The following is a 19,523-nucleotide window of genomic DNA, read 5'->3' as shown; positions in this document are numbered from 1 at the left end:
CCAGCTCCTTCCCTGGGGAGCAGAGAGCCCAACCTCCCCTTCCCCACTCGCTGGCTTTAAAGGGATTAAAAGCCCAGCCCCACTGAACACGGGAGAGCAGGACCCAGCTGCTGGCTCAGCCACATCAATAAATAATTAAAGAGCTGTGGCTCATTTTGGGCTCAAGGCCCTTTGAAAAGGGGGTAACTAAAAGAAGCAGCTTCCCATTGTCCAGCAGAGGAAGCCTGTACATCCAGGGCTGACCCCTGTGGGGGAGAAAGCAGCTTATGGGAACACAGCCATCAGCACCACTGCAGCCTGTTTTGCCTGGCTGGGTTTTTAAGCTCTATTTTTGCTTTACCTTTCCAGTGATCAAAGCAAGGGCAGCCTCCCCCCCTGCTCTCCTTGCTCTTCTCGTTGTGCTGATTTTGCATCTCCTTGACCCTGAGCCTGCCACCGGTCCCAAAGGCAAACCACAGGGCTTCCTACGGAGCACAGACCTGTCAGCAGCTCTCAGGAGCAGGGGCCAGGCAGACAGAGGTGCTGAGGAGGCATCACGGCAGCCAAAGCTGCCCGTGGCCACCAACTCTCCCCCTCTGGGCTCCTCAGGCCCTGTCAGAATGGGGAGCTGCTAAAATCAGAGCATTTGCTGTTTCCCCCACTTCCTTCCTGGAAGCAGAGCAAGCCACAAGACCGACCAGTTTCCCCCAGTGCATTGGGCTGTTTGACAGGAAGGTCTGCTCCTTGCATGGCAAAAATTAACCTCGTCCTCCTCACTGCACTGCACCTCTGATCCAAGCCACTGCTCCAGGCTGCAGCCCCAGCAAGCTGCTGATAGATCCCCACGTGGAAAACACTCCCTCCAGGAGGGGCAGGCAGGTCACAGCCTATCACTCACACAACCTTGTGCCAGACACAGTGTCTGTGCCAGAGCCTGCTATCAGTGCCTGTCAGATGCCTGCAGCAAACCCTGGACAGCTCCACACAATGTGTCAGCAGAAGCAGAGCAAGCTCAGCAAGTCTCCAAGGGGGCTCAGCCCCCACAGCATCCAGCAGGAAGGTTGGTATCAACACACACTCTCTGGAAACCACTAAGCTGCCTCTTTCAAAGCAGAGCAGACCATACCTCCATTTTTTATTCTGTGGCAAAGCAATACCAGTAAGTCACAGAGTGGATATGCATTCAGCAGGAAGGATTTCAGGAGGTCATTTGCCAAAGGAAGGTGTCCCTGGCATTTGATCAGGGAGGAAGATGGGATGGCACAAAAGCACATCGGTAGCAGGTACAGCAAAAGAGAAGAAAGCTGAGCAGAGATGCAAGAAGAGGCCACGAGGGGCTGAGCCTTTAAAAGCACAGATAAGCAGTTTGATCTACAAAGGAGCCTGTGTGAACAAGCAACCTCATCAACAAGACAACCCTGGGGATGCTCCACCTGTGCCTCAAGTCACAGGCTCCTGCTCTCCTCGGTGTACGGGGAATGAGATTTGTTCCCTGCCACTTCCCAAGCAGTTGGGATTGTGTCTCTTGTTTGTTACTTGGACTGGGACCATGGATGGAAAACATTCACTCCAAGAGGGCTCTTCTGCAGACACAGCCCTGGTACAGCTTTTCCTGACAGCTCAAAGGGCTTGTGAAGAGGGTTGGGTTCTCCCCCCCCCTCTTTGTTTTGTTCATTTTTAATGCTTTGTTTCCCTAGAAGTGCTCTGTGAATGGTTGGGAAGGAGCGAGATCACGACAAAGACAAAACTCAAAGGTGAAATGCAAACAGCAGAAAGCAAGAGCAGCATTTGACAGCAGTTTCTACTTAATTGAAGGAACAAAAGAGGGGCACAAAGCTGTTAGGGAGAGACTCATTATCCCTGATCCCCTCCATGAACTACAGGGGAGTTTCTCATTCACACACTGGCTCCTAGAAGGGAAGGCTGGACACAACACAGTACTTCAAACAGGAAGACTGGATTAAACACCACCATCAGCTGCCTTCACACACCAGAATGAAGCTAAAAACACAAGGCCCAGTCTGCTGCCTATTTTGCCTAGATCTTTACACATCACTCTCAGCCTTCTTGCACAGCCGTGATCGGTAAAAATGTATCCAAGAATCTCCTCATCGCACACAGACCAAGGGAGGGGGTTCAGGGTGCAACAAGGAAGCAAAGCTGGTGGCCAATGTGTGCTCTGAGGATTGGCAGCACCCAGAGAGCCCTCAGGGCAGCAGTGACACCACTGAGGGTGCCTGCCCTTTCCCCCTGGCTCCACTGTGCCCTGGGAAGGTGAACAGCCATTAAAATTGGCTCTGGCAGCAGGCAGGGACAAGTGACAGCCCCTTTCATGCAAAGGGAAAAGCAGGTGCTTTCTGCTTAACACCTTGGAAGGGGCAATCCTGCCCCACAGGTTAAACCCCCCAGCCCAGCCCAGCATCCCTGCGAGCTCTGCAGGCCCCAGGACTCGCAGCAGGACCCTGGGCAAGGCAGGCACAGCCAGTGACACACCCTGAGGTCACAGCTGTCCAACCAGAGCTTGCACAACTTGGCCACAGCCTGGGCTGAGGAGATGGGTGCAATTAACACAGCCTGAGCAATGAGAAGGGACAGGGACAGAAGTGGTTTGCCCACGGATTTTCCTACAGAAAAACCACTTGGGGAACAGCAATGGTACAGACATCCCAGCCTTCTGCCTGCAGCCAGGAGGGAATATCACATCTTCAAAGCATCACTTCTGCTTCTGCTCACTTGCTCAATTTCCCATACACCAAGCATATCCAGAGTCTCTGCATCCTGAGGGGAGGATGGCACCCTGATATTTGCATCCCCAACCATAGCCCAACACACATTCAATCTCCCTTGCTCCCAAGTAAGTTACTAGCTCATTCCTCACCCAGAAAATACTGTAGAGGCAAAAAAAAAAAAAAAAAAGGCAGGAAAGAAGTAACAAGGGGATCCAAACTCTTGTCCTACCTCTGAAACTTTGTATTCACAGGTCAGCTTCTTGCCCCTGACACCTTCATTCAGAGTGAGGATGAAGCCCATGTAGTCTGCATATGCCTGTGGAAACACCAAGAGGGCAGAGCTTTAGGGAGAGCCCAGGGTCTGTCAGAGCACAAAACACAGCACAGGAGCATCCCAAGGGAACCTCTCCCAACACCCAACACTGCTTCCTTGGAGACACCCAGGGTTGCAGGGCTTGCTGTGAAATTACTGCTCTTTTTGGCAGCCCCAGAAGCAGGAGGCAGGTGGTGATTGCATTGCTGCGAAAATTACAGAAAGGAGAATCCTAAAAATGCTCACACTGACCCCAAAATCATTCCCTCAGCTCCCATCAGGTCAAATTGAAACTCCTCAGTTCTGCAGAGTCTCAGCTGTGCCCAGGCATCGTGCTCTGCACTGCTCCTGCCAGACCTGTGCTGTTACCTTCCCTTTCTCCCTGTGACTCTTCCCTGTGCTCACAAAAGGGAAGTGGGAGACAGCCCTGGCTCCTCACTCCTTCTCTTTAGATTTGCTGCTTTGGAATCATCATCTCTAGCGCAGCTCAACACTGTCACTTCTCCTTCCCTGCCTCAAAATCCTGACCAGGATCAAGTCCTTAAACCCAGGAGACTGAAACTGGAAGCTGCACCCAGAGGTACCTGACTATAACCTCAGTTTCTCTCAAGACATCTCTCATCAGTCATCAAGCAAGAATTTGCCCCTAAGAGATGGGACAAGTCTGGGCCAACACCCCAGTCCCTCAAAGGCAGAACCTGCTTGTTCCACCAGCTCCACACAGGCTGTAAACAAAAATTATCCAGGAAATTGAAGGGCTCAGCTCTAGAGCCCTTTCCAGAACAGCACAGTGGGAAGGAACCAACCCAGGCTAGTGCTACCAGGGCCAGGCAGCAGAACCATGTTTAAGGTGAGCTCAGTCAGGGCTGTAAATCCAGTTTGGTTATAAAGTACAGGCCAGGCAATAACCATTGTTGGGAGGAGGCAGTAACCATTACTGCCAAGTCATTTTCCTACAAACAAGCACCCACTCTTCTTCTTTAAAACACAAATTCAATTACTTCCCATTCTCTGCCCAAGCCTCCTGTACTTCCTGGCTGTTCCCAGACCATAGCTGACTGCCACCAAAAGATCAGCAGCATTTCCCAGTATTCCCTGTCCCCAGAGCCATACCTGAGATCGCTTCCACTTGGCCATGTCAGAAACCACATTTATCTCCTTTTTGGGGACCATGAAGCACTGCTGGACAGGAGGAGCCACCTCCTCAGAGGTGCCTGGGAGATGCAAAAAAAGAGATAAAACAGAGGCACTGGGGAAGGAGAAATCCTCTATTTTGCTTACTTAGAAAGCAGTTTTATTTCTCAGGAGATACAAAGCACATAAATCCATCCCAGCTGGGCTGTAATCTCACCAAGTCCTCCTCACCAACATCCTCCTAACGACACTGCAAGCCTTCAGACAGAAGCATTATGTCTGTTGTCATTGTTAAAGATGCATTTCCCCTTCAGACAGTGCAGGAGATAACAAAAGCAACATCCAGCCAGTTTAATTATTTCTGTCTAGCGCAGCCAAGCCTCAGGTCATGCTGAAGCACTGAGCCCTCCTACAAACTAACTCTGCCTTGGTTTAAAGTGTTAAGCCTGACCTTCACTCCTCTAGAAAGGATAATTCCTGCATGGACAAGCTGGATCAGTGCAATAAAGGCAGCACCAGGACTTGGGGGATGATGGGACACAGCCTCTTCCAGCTGGAAGCTGTGAAGATCATTTAATTTCAAAGCCCTCTCAGAGCCTAAGATGCAATATTTAAAGCAAATGTGAGTTGCTAATGAGTTAGAGGGGATCTTTTCCCCAGCATGTGAACCCAGGGCCCAACCTGCAGAACCAGAAAAGTTCCAGGAGATTTAAAGTAATTTGTATGATGCTCCTCTAAGTAAAACTTTTAATAGAAGAGGCAGTGCAGACAGCACTGTCAAGGCACCTGGGCACTAATGTAAATTTATGAATTCTGTCAGAGTCACTCAGTTCACCTTTTTAAACCCAGAAATTCTGCAGGCACTTATGCAGCACCAGCTGCCCTGACACACTTCAGCCAGTTCAGGCACCACCAACTCCAGCTCCTTAAAATATCATCATCTGCATTTACATAGGAAACACCATCCAGAAGCATCAGCAGCCTTTTCCACAATTCCCTCTAGCAGGCAGGTCAGATTAAAAGGGATCCAAAGTCCCAGGAACCACACAGAGTCCGCTGTAGATTTGTCATACAACCTTTGAGAGTCATTCGACTTCTCTGCCTTTCACACTGCCCAGGCACAGAACAAATTCAGCCTCATCTCCTGCCCTGAATGCTGCAATGTTCGGTTCGTTCCTGCAGAAGTTACAGCAAAACTTCCAGGTAAGAGGATGAGAGGGACAACATGTGATGAATTTAAATTAAAGACACGTGTGTCTCTCTTCTGGAAATTCAGCACACAACTCACAGCGACTGCCACCACAGCAGTGGAGCTCTGCTTTTAAGAGTTTATAACATGAAAACCTCCCAAGCAGTGAAGTGAAAAGGCAAACACTGATGTGTCCATCAGTACAGGTGACACATAAATGCCAGGGCAGTGCCCTGATCTGGTGTTTGCCATTCACAGAACTCCTTCCCTCTCTCTGTGTTTGTTTCTCAGCCATCACTGCTTCTGATCCACACTTTGTGCAATTCCTCTCGGTGAGGGGACCAGGAATAGTCAAGGAAGGAAAGAGTGAGGGCTGCAGGGGTTACAGGACTCAGGGATAAGTACACAGGAGTCCAAGCTGGCACGGCGGGTCAGCTTTATGAGGAGAAGCAGCTTGGGCAGAGGAGGCACCGCCAGGCTGGTGTCACGGTGCGAGGAGCCACGAGAACCGGGCACAAAACCGGCCTGGGGGTCACTGGGATCCGCGATCCAGAGGCTCAGTCCCGACCCCCGACCTCGCCCTGGGCTGGTGCGAACACTCAGGTCCCTCACACCCTCAGCAAATCTCCCCCTTCCTCCCTCCCTCTCCCTGGGCCGGGCGCTGCTGCCACCGCCCCCCGCGCCCCGGCCCGGCGCCCTCGGCCCGGCACGCCCGGACCGTGGGGCCCTGCACCGGCGCTGCCCGGCCCCGAGCGCAGCCCACACCCGCTGGCTCCCAGAGCCCGCCGGCCGCCCCTCACCTGTCCGCCGCTCGCTCTCTGCCATCTTCCCGCAGCGCGGCCCGGCCGCCCCTCACCTCCCACCTCCGCGCACGCCGAAGCCGCCGGCGGCCATCTTTGAGCAGGGCACGCCGCCCGGCCCCGCCGCTCCCGCGGCTGTCGCACCGCGGAGCGGCCCCTGCCGGCCACCGTCGTGCTCACGCCGCCATGTTTGTGCAGGGCGCGGCCCTCCCTGCCCACACCGGGTGTGCGCGGAGGGCAGTGGAGGGGCGAGAGACGGGACCCCCCCTCACCATCTCCCGGACAAGGCAGCGGGGAGAGGGTCTGCAGGACGCCCATAGCGCTCCTTCCGCTCAGAGCGTGCCTCTGCCTTTCTCAAAGATGGCCGGGCGGGCTTCGCCCCGCTCCAAGATGGCGGCGGGGCGGCCCCGCCCCGGGGCGGCGGCGGCGGCGGTGTCCTTGCGGCGGGCCCGGGCCCGCGCTGCGGGGCCATGCTCGCCTTGGCGGCCAGGGCTGCGGTAAGAGCGGCACCGGGAGGGCACGGGGCGCCAGGGGACAGTGGGCGGGCGGCGAGCCCGGCTCGGTGCGGGGCCTTGAGCGGGGCAGCGCAGGCGGTGGCTCCCGGCAGTGCCGCTGTCGGCTCCGGCCCGGAGCACAAGCCGGGTCCCCGGTCAGGGCCGTGCGCTGGATGGGCTCGGTGCCACCTCCCCCGGGAGCGGGCAGGGACCCTGCCCAAGTCAGCCCCCCAGGCCCGCGGGTTTCTTCCCGTGCCTGGCGGCAGCTGCACCGTGGAGCTGTGCGGTGACAGTGCCAGAACTGTCAGGGTTGGATCTCTGGAGATCACCCTGTCCAACCCCCCTGCCAGCGCAGGGTCACCTGGGGCGGGTGACACAGGAACGTGTCCAGAGAGACAGACTGCACACATCCCTGGGCAGGCGCTAGGGCACAGTGCTGTGCCATCCTCAGTGTAAAAAAAGTTATTCCTCATGTTGAGGGCAGGCTTCTCGTGTTTTGGTTTGTGGCCATTGCTTCCTCTCCTGTCACTGCGCCACTGAAGAGTCTGGCACCACCCTCGTGACGCCCACCTTGGTGATATTTATATGGATTGTTGAGATTCCCTGTCAGCCTCCTCCTCTTCAGATTAAACAGGATGAACTCACAGTCTCTCACTCTCCTCGTACGAGAGATACTCAAGTCCCTTAATTACCTTTATATCCTCCTCTGGACCCTCTGCACTGGTGCCTTGTCGTGTACTGAGATGTCCAGTTGGGCTGGACAGCAGGAAGGTGGCTGCAGGACAGGGAGGGGCTGGGGAGCCCAGGCAGATGGCAGAGCTGCCAGACCCCTGCCAGGCTCGGGAGCTGCTCCTCGCAGTCCCTCTTGGGTCCTGACAGGAGGAGACAGAGCAGCAGAACAGCAGCCACAGTGTGGATCCACTCACAGTTATGAGGGACCAGGCAGGGCAGCCAGTTGTCTCTGGGCTTAAGGGGCACTCCAGATTATGATTTAAAAATAAAAGACAAACCTCTGACATCCTGGCACTCAGTTCTGTGGCTGTGCTAAGAATCAGCTAGGAAATTCCTTTTGCCCCCCAGCAGGTGGATCTCCTTTCCCACCAGCTTTGCAGGCTCTGGAAAAGGTTCTTGGCTGTGTTGGAAGGTGGCTCAGCAGCGATGCCAGCCCACAGGCTGGCCCAGTCTGCACACCCTGCTCCACTGGTGTTCCTTTTCCTGCTGCTTGTGGCAAGGGTTGGGCTGTTCCCTCTTTGCTGCCAGCTGCCCCCTCAGCTCTGATCACTGTTCCTTCTCCCACCAAATCCTTCAGTTTAACCCCAGACCAAACAAGCAGGGGACAGAGAAGAGGGAAGATAACAAATGCATTCCACGTTTTAACAGACAGTGGCATCCATGGGTTTGTTTTGGGGTTTTCATTGTTACCCCGTGGAAAATCTGCAGCTGTTCCTTTGGGATCATCATACTCTATTCAGGCTATGCAGACTGTGCTTTCTGCCCCTCAGTTCATTGGACAAACGTGAAGGAGGGGTTGATGTTCCTTGTGACTGCGTGGCACTCTGATTGCCCTGCTATGGAGATACTTTTTGTTAGGTTTTGGGGTTTTTTTTTAAGAGTTGACAACCCAGAACTCCCCAAAGTCTCAGCTTGCAATAATGACCACGCATGCATGGGGAGTGAGGGCAGTTAAGGTGCCACCTCCAGGACATAAACTGGGGTCTCTCCTGCCTGGTGTCCAGGCATCTCTCCCAAAACCCACAGCAGTTCCATGGTCCAGGCAAAGGCTGAAGGCACAACATCCCCACTTCTGCCCCAGATCTTGCTCAGAGCAGGCTGCAGCCAGGTATCGATCAGCTGCCCGGCGGGCACCTTCAGGGCAGCTGTCGCAATCCCGTGATGCGATAATTGCTGTCCCCTGCCGGGCCGTGCCAGCCCTGGAGCCCTCTGATCGGAGCAGTCATGTGGCAGTTGGCTAATGAGGTGACGCCCTGCATGGGCAGCACATTGTCAGGGGGAAGAGGAGACCCAGACAGGCCGAGGGAGAGCTTTACAGTCTCTTCTGTCCTACCAGCCATGGATAGGAAGCAGAAGCAAGCACAGAAGGTACAGTATGCCCAAGCTGCTGTGATCAACACCTTTCTTTTCCTCCCAGTCCACTCTTCTTTTATGCTTCAGTAATTTCTCCTCCTGTTGTTTTTCTCATTCCTTCTCCAAACCTTTCACAGCTCTTCTGACAAAGGTCCCACAAAGACCCTGCTGCCCCAAAACCAGGGCAGTTTTTAGGGGGCTTTGTCACCTTGTAGATTAGCTCTTTCTTCTCTGTCCTTAACTGCCGGGAGGAGGTGTGGGGACAGCTATTTTCTCACTGCTTTGGAAGTCAAAGGGAATGTTCTCAGTGGCTTTGCATTCTCAGTACACTGACAATGCAAAGTCCAGAGTCCTGCAGGAGTGTCTGATTCAGTACATCCATGGGAGAGGGAGGTGCAGAGGAAGTGGAAACCTTGAGAGTACTATTGAAACATCTTCAAGCTGAAGAATGTCCAACCCCGTTCATCCAAAAGGATGTTGTTGTTCTTTTTGGGGAAAACTGGTGAGTTGATTTCCTGGTGAGCACTTGGGTTTGCTCCGCTATGTTTTTCCAGGCAGGGAAGTGGTTGGTGCTTTTGCTCCCATATGACCCAGTTGGATCGCAGGAGCCTTTTGGCATCACCCAGAGTTTCCTGAATAGACAGAGAAGAGGCATTTTAATCCTACCCCAAACTTAGCTAAATTCTGCCTCCTCAAAGCCAGAAGGGTAGTTCAGTTTGGCACAAGGGTTCTGCTTTTTTAGTCATGCTTTTGTAAGGAATAATGAAAGTTTCTGATAGTATATAAGATTATTATTTTTTTCACAAATTCCTTCCCACTTACTGTGAGATGGAAGGGTTTGACTTTGTCCATCACTTGGAGACTCTCAGCTGGAAGGTGTCCACAGAGTGGGGAGATGTGTCATTGTCCCAGCAGCATTTTCCCAGAGGAGCTGAGAATAGGTATCTCAGAGATGGAGTTTCTCTTCCACAGCTTTCCTGGATGTCCTGCACTCTCTCCAGCACCCAGCCATGCTCTGCTGAGAGGCTGGGATGGAGACTCCCAGACCCAGGTTCTCTGCTCCCCGGGGGGAAGCTTTGTCTCGACGTTTGCTCTGTGCTTTGCAGGCCAGGCCCTGTGGCCTGCTGAAGCAGGCAGCTCTGAGGAAGATCACGGGCAGACTGCAGCTGCACCAGGAGGCGCTGCCCCAGCTGCCCGTGCCGCCGCTGCAGCAGACCCTGGACCGGTACCTGCTGGCCCTGCAGCCCATCATCAGCCCCGAGGAGCTGAGCCACACCGAGCGGCTGGTGGCCGAGTTCCGCAAGCCGGGGGGCGTCGGGGAGAGGCTGCAGAAGGGCCTGGAGAGAAGAGCCAGGAAAACAGAGAACTGGGTAGGTCAGGGCTCTGGCCCCAGCTCTGGTTAGGGAGGGTGGAGGGCTGATGTGCATCTCGTCCCTGTCCTGGCTGCAGCCGCTGGCACCTGTGTTTTAAGGACATCACCTTCCTGACCACTGTGCTGCTGATCTCCCCAAGCTGTGCAAACTCCTCACCAGGACTTGAGTGAGCAGAGAGATTGTGGCAGAACAGGGAGTCACTGGCCCTGCCTCTGGCTGCTGAAGGCTTGATCCTTTCAGCATCAAGTTGAAGTAAACCGTCTGCTCAAGGCCTGCACCAAAAGCCACCCATGCCTTGCTCAAATCCTCCTTTCCCCTTCCACCTGCATAATACAAACCCCAAACACTTTGTAAAATGTGGGATGGAACTGGGGGCTGGATGCTGAGACCCATCAGCCAGGGTTGGGTTGGACAGCAGCAGCAGCTCCCTGCATGTTTTCTTTTTGCATCCCAGCTCTCAGACTGGTGGCTGAAGACAGCTTACCTGGAATATCGCTTGCCAGTTGTGGTCCACTCCAGCCCAGGTGTGGTTTTACCTAAGCAGGATTTTCTGGATCGACAAGGTCAGCTCAGGTAAAATCCTTTTCTACCTTCCCTGAGGTTATAGGTGGGATGAGCTTTCTGTGCTCAACAGGGATGAGGGTATTAAGGCAGATTGGGAATGAGCAATGTGGTCCCCAGGTCTGAGCTGTCTTTGCTGTAAGGGCAAGGCTGCCAGGCTGTAAGGAAACTCCTGGTTGCACCAGACTAAATATTTCATCAGGGGAGAAAAAAAGAGCCTAGTGGTTCAGGTATTAAACAGGGACTGAGAAACTACACTTAGGTCTTTGCTCAAGCACAGATCTTCTCTGTGAAACAGTCCCATCATTGGCTGAAGACATTGTGAGGATGTATTGGAGGCACTGTGATTGTGTGTGCAGTTAAAGGACACACAAAAAGTAGCCCAGGCATGTAAAGAAGATCACCCAGAAATGCCTCTGAAGTTTGCTAGTTTATAGGGATGGGGGAGCCTGACAGGGACTGTCCCCTGTTGTGATTCATAGTTTGGGAAAACACAATGACCAGCCTTCCCACTCCAGGCTTTTCCTTGCAATCAGACCCTGCCATGCCCTCTTTTCCTCATGGGCTCTCTTTAATTTTTAACCACCACTAGCAGTGTGTTGAATCCATCTGCAAAACTTCAGCACTGACCTTTACACAGGTACCTTTGCCACAGTTACCAGTCAGCACTGCCCTGGCAGATCTAAAGTACCAGCCAGGGGATCAATGAGGCTGGGAACAAATCCTCCTCCCACCCCTCGATACACCTGAGCAGAGGATTAGCCTCACAACAGTGCAAGAGTACACAAATGTCTTGAAAGCTCCCTGTCATATTATTCACTCTTAAGTTTTCCAAATAATCTGGAGAGCTGCAATACATTCCCAACCAGTGGAATTCAGCAGCTGCATAAGAAGGTGGGCTCCTGTGCGTGGGTAGTTTGTGGCTGCACAAAGAAGTTACATTGCAGCTTGAAATTAAAGCTTCCAAAAGCAAAAGGCAAATTTTGAAAGTGGTGTTTTAGTCCTTAACCTGGCAAAACTGCTGGCTGAAAAAAGTCAGCCAACCTCTCCCATCTCCTCGAGCCCAAACTCTGCTTTCTGGGCTGTTAATTCTCTGGAAAGGAACACAGACACTCTTACTAGTGTTTCCCTCATGTTTTGCAGTAAGGCTGAGGAATTTTAATTGAAAACTACTTTGCAGAATGTCTCATTTCACAGAACCCTCAGGCTCTTGGAGTTGTGTCCTTTGATCTTTCCTAGGAATGGGCAGGCTGAGCCAGCCTAAAGGATACTGCCTGCAAATGCCAAATGTTGGCACCATGTCACTCAGCCAACAACACCACCTCCTGTCCCAGTGACCTCCTGCCTCCTTCCTTCAGGGACAGGTGGGAGCTCCCATGTCAGAGAAGGCCAATCTAGCTAAGAGAAGGTCACTTCTAGCTAAGCAGCTTGATGTGGCATGTGACAGCCCTGCTGGGAGCTGGCATTGGCACTGTTTACACTGATCCTGGTAAACACAACACCTCAGTGTCCACATGCAGCACATCTGCTTTGTTTCCAAGCCCTCAGTGCCACAGGAAGGTTCTCCAGAGTTGTTAGCAGCAGGATGTTCACTGGGGTAGGAACTCAGTCACCAGTGGTGTCTTAGATGCAGGGAGAAACAGCTGCATCTTGGCTTGACACTCCAAGGTGGCCCCTAGCCAGGGAAGGGCAGAAATCCCCTTCTCTTGGTGCTGCTTTAATGCTGAGAATCAGAAGTCAGATGTGATAAAATCGTAACACATCAGTAGCAATCGCTGCTATTAGAGGGTCATTAATGCATGACTGAGTTCTTCTTTCTTGAAAGCTGTCCAGAGTTCCTTGGCTGTGTAGTAAGACACCCAAAAAAAGAAAGTGCCACACAGTAGGACTATCCAGCAGTCTCAAATCACAGCCCAGAGTGGCTGTGTCAGTGAACCAGAGATGGGCACAACAGGGACTTGGCAGAAAGGCTGAGCTTTCTGAGGAGTAGAGAACAGCTCTGCTAATCCTCCTCAGCTCATCCCTCAGCCCCAGAAACATCTGTGCTTGATCTCAGCGTGTTACATTTGGTATTTTTCCAGGTTTGCTGCCAAGCTGATCGAGGGTATCCTGGATTTCAAGACCATGATTGACAAGTGAGTTACTGACCCTCCTGAGAGCTCACACCTTCTCTAACGTCACAGAGAGGCTGAGCTTTGTCCATAAATCTCCCACATAGAAAGGCCAGAGATGACAGCACAGATTTGGAAAGAGATACTGTAATCCCCAGTCCCCTCCAGTGGAAAAAAGCAAACTTACTTTTCTGTCTTCACGTTCTTTGTTTACCTTAATGCTTTCATTGGCATGGGAACATGCTTGTAGGGACCGAGCACGACTGACAGTCTCACGGAGCTCTGCACTTCTGTTTGCTCACAGGACAAGCTACAGCTCAGGCAGCAGGAATTTGAGTCTCTAACATTGGGTTCCTGGTGTTTCTCACCTCCCAGCTAGATGGGATGAGCTCTAGAGAAGTTTGTTCCTCCCTTACCCTTTTTCTTTTAGTCACCAGCAAATCTCTGCTGGACACACCTTATTTCAAGTCCAAAAATATGTTTACCAACACCAGCAGTCAAAGTTCAGGGTAGTTGGAATATGACTGCAGAAGCGAGTGATTGAGCCCATGCCTAGTTCATGAATCATTATCAGCACATCAGACACTCATCACTCAGAACTACAGCCAGGGAGTAGGTCCAGAGACCTGATTCTCTGGTGTCAAAGAAAGGACAGTGTTTTTTCCCTTCCCAAATGAAAGGCCAGCAAACAGACATTTTTTTGTAGCCTGTACTAAGAAAGCTGCTAGGAATGGGGAAGGACAGCCCCTTTTTATGCCACCTTTAGGTTTTGCCGGAGGGAGGGAGGGAGTGCAGCTGCAGGGCAGAGTGTGTGGCCTGTGTGGAAGCACAGGCCTGCTCACACTGATCTGATCTCTCTCTCTCCTTCCTCCTTACCTTGCTGTGTGTCCAGTGAGACCCTTCCCGTGGAGTACATGGGTGGGAAGCCCCTCTGCATGAACCAGTACTACCAGATCCTCTCATCCTGCCGCATTCCCGGGCCCAAGCGCGACTCCATCGTCAACTACGCCAAAGGCAAAAAGCAGTCCAGACACATCACAGTCGTTCACAACTTCCAGGTAAGGCAACTGCTGGGCTTTCAAGGTTTGTTGAAGTGCAGGTGTCCCTTTTGCTGGCTGTTATCCAGAGGAAAGGGAATAACAGTCTCTGGCCACAAGGTTTTTCTCACTAGGGATATGTTCCTGCTCCCTTTATCCACTTTGGCCAGCAGCAGAATTGCCATGTGTAAGCAACAGACTAGAGGCAGAAAAATACTGTGTTCCTCTGTTTCTTGTCCCTGTAATTCCTGTCTCTCAAAGCCCAGAGACCATGTCTGCAGCTGGAAACTGAAAGTGAAAATTGGATAACAAAAGCCTCCCACTGCAGCTTAGTCTCAGAAACAGGAATTCCTCCTTGGTCCTTGTTACCATGGCTTCATAAAACCAGGGCTGTATTTACGCCCTGCAAAGGAAGCTGGACTTGGGTCTCTCAATTCTGAGCATCCTTCAAAAATCTGGCAAGCTGATTTCTTCAGCCAGGCCTTACCTTCTCAAAGTAGCTGTTGCCAGTTTCTGGGGCCAGACAGTTATCTTCTCTCACTGTCTGTCTCTGTCCTTGTCCACTCTTCTCACCTTCAGTTCTTTGAGCTGGATGTTTACAACAGTGATGGATCTCCCCTTACTGCTGACCAGCTCTTCATTCAGCTGGAGAAGATTTGGAACACCTCCCTCCAAACAAACAAAGAACCTATTGGGATCCTCACCACCAACCACCGAAACAGCTGGGCAAAAGCCTACAACAACCTCCTGAAAGGTCTGTAGAGCCCCTAACACACATGTGCTAACAAACACTGCAGATCCTTGCATAGCAAACCTCTCCACTGTGCTCTGCTCAGTTCTTTCTTTTAGAAGCTTGTTTTGGACAGATAACAGGAGCCTTCCACCTTAAAGAAGCAATCATTGCAATCTGTTGTAATGTTTGGATTGGGAGGTACATGTTCTGAAATCCCAGAGTTTGTTGCCTTGCAAATAGTAGGATGTAAGAATAGTGAACAAGGAGGGTGAATCTTCACACCTGTAACAACCTAGCTGGCTGCAATTTTAATAGCTGTGTACATCCCCACTGAGGTACAGTGGGAACCCAACACTGCGTCTTTCGAATTTCTCTCCTTCCAATGACACAACCCCCTTACTCATGGTTCATTTCCGTCCCAGATAAGACCAACAAGGAGTCCGTGCGTACCATTGAGAAGAGCATCTGCACGGTGTGCCTGGACGCCCCCATGCCCCGCGTGTCCGAGGACATCTACAAGAGCCGCGTGGCCGCGCAGATGCTGCACGGCGGCGGCAGCCGCCTCAACAGCGGCAACCGATGGTTCGACAAAACCCTGCAGGTAACAATGGTGCTCTAAAGGTGCTGAAGAGGTGGCTCTGCAGGTGTTTTCCTGATATTACAAAAATCCATAAAATCCCAGGAACCTTTTGCAGCAAAGGTCCTCATGTCAAGAGAGTGAAAAAACAAGGGAGATGAGGAGTGGTGGCTGACGGTGTGAGATCCTGTGGTTCCCCCTGCAGTCACCAGCATTTGTTGCTGCCTCAGGGACTTGTTTCTTTTCTGCCTCTGGGACTTGTTTCTTTTCTGCCTCTGCCCACGTTTATTCAGTGCAGCGGGTCTTTGTGTTCCTTATAAATCAATTTTCTGCCTGCGGACAACAATGCCTCATCTGCTCAGAGGCAGCCCAAACGATGGGAGGTCTGTTCCTTGGATCTCCTCCAGGCTTGTCACTTTTCCTGGTTCTGCCAGAAGCTGCCCAATGGCATTTTGTTTAGTTTTTTGAAACATGCACTGCCATCCTACAGCATCCCTCTGATCTCTTCTCCATTCAGTCTTGTCAAGATCCTTCAACAGCAGCTGCTGTTGGAGCTTTTTCCCCTCATTAGTTGGTATATCCTGGCTTGTGCATTGTAGCAATGGTGCTTTAGGGACTCTTCTCATACCTGCTAAACTGTTCAGTGTTTTCAGGTGTTTTGTTCCTATTTGGAACTCTACACCAAGGGGATAAAGTTTAGATGTTCCAGCTGATTGAAAAGTAAGGGTAAGCCAGCATGTGGCAATGTTATTCCTGTACTGTGGGTGCATCTCAGTAAACCAGAACCACTGAACCTCTCTGTATGGCCAAAGCACTGAGCACACCAATATGTCAGGCACACCCTTATCCAGGGAATTCTGCAGAACTGTAACAGTGCTCTCAAATCTTCTGCACCTGCTGAAAGGATTCCAGTGCTGTGCTGCTAAAGGAGACCTCTCAGTGTGCAAGGACAGGCTCTGATACAGACAGGGAGACAATGAGGTCTCTCTGGGTATCTTCTGTCTCTCACACTGCCTGTCTTCAACACTGTCCTCTCATGCTTCTCTCCCAGTTCATCGTTGCTGAAGATGGCTCCTGTGGTCTGGTATATGAGCATGCTCCCTCTGAAGGCCCACCCATCGTTGCTCTTCTGGATCACATCGTGGAGTTCACGTGAGTCCTGCCCCTGCTTTTCCCTGGCACTGGAGATCCCTTATTGGCACTGTGAGGGGTCTGTCAGGCTGTGACCAGTGTCACAAGGTGTTAGGGAAGGTCTCCTGTGCGTTTCTATCCAGGCTGTGGCATTCCTAGCTGAGCCTCATGCCAAAGGTCTGGTCAAACAGAACCATTTCTCTGTGCAGGAAGAAACCCGAGACAGGCAAATCGCCTACAGTTCATCTGCCAATGCCCAAAAAGCTGCGGTTTAACATCACCCCGGAAATCAAGAATGACATAGAGAAGGCAAAGCAAAACCTCAACATGTGAGTATGGAGAAGTGGGTGGGTGACTGAGGGAGTAATTCTTGTCCCCCTTTGGAGCCTGTCAGTGGTTTAATGAGACTTTCCCCACTGCAGGCAGTGAGTTTTCCCAGTGACTTCTGGGCTCAACAGCATTGAGCTGAGCTGAGAAGCACTGCCAGGAATAAGGTCACAGGTGCTAGAAAAGGGTTATTACTGATTCATCCCATTTGCTAAGAAAGAGCAAGGCTTTACTGGATCCAGTCAAGAATACTGGAGCATAAACACACACATGACCATCTAACCTGGTGAAGATTGTCAGCAGTGGCCAAAAATTCTTACTTCTGTGGTGCTGCCCAAAGAGATCTGTGTGTGCTGGAACACTCTGTCCCTGCATAGGTCAGAATCCAGATGGCCTGTTCCCTCTGAGCCTTGTGAAAGCAAATCCATTCCACTGTGTTACAAGAACAAGCAACAAAGGAACAGCTCCTCTTTCTTTCCTTGTAGAATGGTTGACGATCTGGATATCAAAGTCATGGTCTTTCATCAATTTGGGAAAGGATTTCCCAAGTCAGAGAAGATCAGCCCTGATGCTTTCATCCAGCTGGCCTTGCAGCTGGCATACTACAGGTAAGACCAGGCATAGGTCATTCCTCAGCCTCCTCACTGGCAGACTCAAACATGTGAGCCTGATAAAGCTGGCACAGATAAGCTCTCCCAGGGCAGACTCACCTGTGGCCGTCTCCTCCCTGTGCCAGGATGTACGGCCGCGCCTGTGCCACGTACGAGAGCGCGTCACTGAGGATGTTCCGCCTGGGCCGCACCGACACCATCCGCTCCACCTCCGTGGACTCCCTCAAGTTTGTGCAGTCCATGGACAGCCCTGACAAATCGGTGAGGATCTCAAAGAAGTGGAGTAAGAGGAATCCAGAAGAGAGAAAAGCTGTTTATTTGGCTAACCCCTTGTCACCTGGTTTCAGCTAAGAAGGGCTGCACCCCATTCTGAGCTAAACCATAGCCTGCAGTATCTTTACACATCAGGGGTTTGATTTGATTTTTCTATCATATGTACTGAAAGCCTGGGAAACAACACGTGGATGTTTCTGAGCACACCAGAAAGTCCTTTGTGAGGCTGTTCAGCTACTCAAACTGAGTTCTGCTACTGATGGATGAACTCTGTTCAGAATGAAGTAGTGCTGCCAAACAAAATTATGTAAAAATTAAATCTAGTAAACATAAATGAGTTTCATACAGACACACAAAGCAGAAATGTCCTCCATTCTAGAGAACAGCCAAAATGAGGTTCTCCATTCTGCAGAAAACCTAAAACAGATTTGTGTGTTCTCAGGACCAGGAGAAAGCAGACTTGCTGAGGAGAGCCACGCAGGCCCACAGGGAATACACAGACATGGTGAGTGTCCTTTATGTAGACAGGCTTGGCAGTTTACCCAGCAATTCAGAGTTCTGGGGAAAGACAAGACCTGAACATCTTTTGCTCCTGACACAGCAGTGTGGTCATCAGTGTTGCATCAGTGTTGCTGATTCTGGCAGTGCTCTAAAGCCACAGACTTAATCCTCTCAGCTGATGTGTTAAGTGTCCCTTGTGACTGACCTAAAGGAGAGAATCAAGTATTACAATAGCTTCATTTCTTACCATCATTGTTGCTGATAAACACCGAAGTTGCTCAAGGAGCCCTTAAACCAGAGGGAGTCCATGGGCAGGAACTGTAAGGTTGTTTGCACTGGTGTGTTTAATTTCACAGTCCTTACAAAGAAGATTATTGGTCTTAAAGGCAATGTCTAGTTTCCTTCTAACTTCAAACATTTAGAGACTTTTTAGAAGTGTTTTCTTTAACCCAGAGAAATAGTTTAGCTCGCTTGCTGCTGGCCTGGCTTTCACGTGTCCATCCTTGCTTTCCTGCAGGCCATACGGGGCAACGCAATAGACCGGCACCTCTTGGGGCTGAAGCTGCAGGCCATCGAGGACCTGGTCAGCATGCCCGAGCTCTTCATGGACACAGCCTATGCTGTTGCAATGCACTTCAACCTCTCAACCAGCCAGGTACAACTCACCTGAGCCAAAAGCACTCTCTGTTCCTTGTCATGCCTTCCTTCTCCATGTTTCTCTTCAGTTCCTTTTTGTTAGAAACTCATCTACATTGGGTCAGAAATTTCTAAGCTGGCTGTCAATCCCACAGAGCTACAGATCTGATCTTACACATGCCACAGTCTCTCACAGACATGTGAAACACTAACATAACCAAAGCCAAGATCACCAAGAGTGTTTGGTGTCTAAATTGAAGTGGTATCGATGTCAGCAGCCAGAAGAGCTTTGTGTTAAGTGCTGTGCTCTGATTCTTACTGAATAGTTCTACTTGTGACCTACTACAAGCTTACCCTGGGGAGAAGCACTCCTGTGTTAATGCAGAGGAAAACACATTGCTGCTAAATGGTAGGATCCAGCACGTGGTGGGAGGTGAGGGTGACCAAAGGCCCTTCCAGAGCAGTTTAATGAGATGAGTTTCCTCTGTTGACAGAGCCATTTCCATTTGATGGTTTCATTTTTCTCTGACTGGTCAGCAGGGTTTAATCACATTTTCTCCACAGGTCCCAGCCAAGACAGACTGTGTGATGTGTTTTGGTCCCGTGGTTCCAGATGGCTATGGAGTGTGTTACAACCCCATGGAGGAGCACATCAACTTTGCAATTTCAGCCTTCAACAGCTGTGCTGACACAAACGCAGCCCGCATGGCACATTACCTTGAGAAAGCACTGCTAGACATGAGGGTCTTGCTCCAGGCTGCTCCCAAATCCAAACTGTAACAGGGAAACCCCCCAGTTAAATGGGCTATCCCTGATGCACTGAAGCTCCCAGTTCCTCAGAAAATTATTCAGAGAACAGCTTGCCCTGGAACCTGAGAAGATCTCTACCATTTGTTTTCAGCAAGGTGTTACAGAATAGTCACCCACAG

At 51.3% G+C, this 19,523-nt stretch overlaps 2 protein-coding genes across 5 annotated transcripts in view; one reads left to right on the top strand and one right to left on the bottom strand.

Moving 5' to 3' along the window:
• The window catches only part of PTPA (protein phosphatase 2 phosphatase activator), a 22,109-nt gene extending 15,814 nt beyond the window's left edge, over positions 1 to 6,295 (bottom strand). Inside the window, exons 1-3 of the mRNA XM_064393662.1 lie at positions 6,145 to 6,295; positions 4,135 to 4,235; positions 2,938 to 3,024 (exon numbers count right to left, since the gene is read on the bottom strand). Of these exons, the coding sequence (XP_064249732.1) occupies positions 2,938 to 3,024; positions 4,135 to 4,235; positions 6,145 to 6,169 (213 nt within the window). The 5' untranslated portion in view covers positions 6,170 to 6,295. The remainder of the gene's footprint in view (positions 1 to 2,937; positions 3,025 to 4,134; positions 4,236 to 6,144) is intronic.
• On the top strand, positions 5,294 to 19,523 carry CRAT (carnitine O-acetyltransferase). Of its 4 annotated transcripts, none has more exons than XM_064393659.1 (15): positions 5,294 to 5,358; positions 8,636 to 8,738; positions 9,830 to 10,093; positions 10,551 to 10,669; positions 12,739 to 12,792; positions 13,661 to 13,826; positions 14,385 to 14,559; positions 14,961 to 15,139; positions 16,167 to 16,267; positions 16,456 to 16,575; positions 17,059 to 17,181; positions 17,310 to 17,445; positions 17,900 to 17,962; positions 18,476 to 18,613; positions 19,159 to 19,523. In XM_064393659.1, exons 1-15 carry the CDS (start codon positions 5,309 to 5,311, stop codon positions 19,372 to 19,374), a joined length of 2,007 nt encoding a protein of 668 aa, XP_064249729.1. In that variant the 5' UTR covers positions 5,294 to 5,308; the 3' UTR covers positions 19,375 to 19,523. The 4 variants fall into 4 exon arrangements, with proteins under 4 accessions (XP_064249729.1, XP_064249727.1, XP_064249731.1 ...); XM_064393657.1 differs by lacking the exon at positions 5,294 to 5,358 and adding an exon at positions 6,276 to 6,641; XM_064393661.1 differs by lacking the exons at positions 5,294 to 5,358; positions 8,636 to 8,738 and adding an exon at positions 6,485 to 6,641.

This window comes from Passer domesticus, chromosome 18, assembly GCF_036417665.1.
Source record: "Passer domesticus isolate bPasDom1 chromosome 18, bPasDom1.hap1, whole genome shotgun sequence".
NCBI classification, from domain to species: domain Eukaryota; kingdom Metazoa; phylum Chordata; class Aves; order Passeriformes; family Passeridae; genus Passer; species Passer domesticus.
The sequence above is the reverse complement of the archived record's forward strand: the minus strand, read 5'-3'. Positions and strand labels throughout refer to the sequence as shown.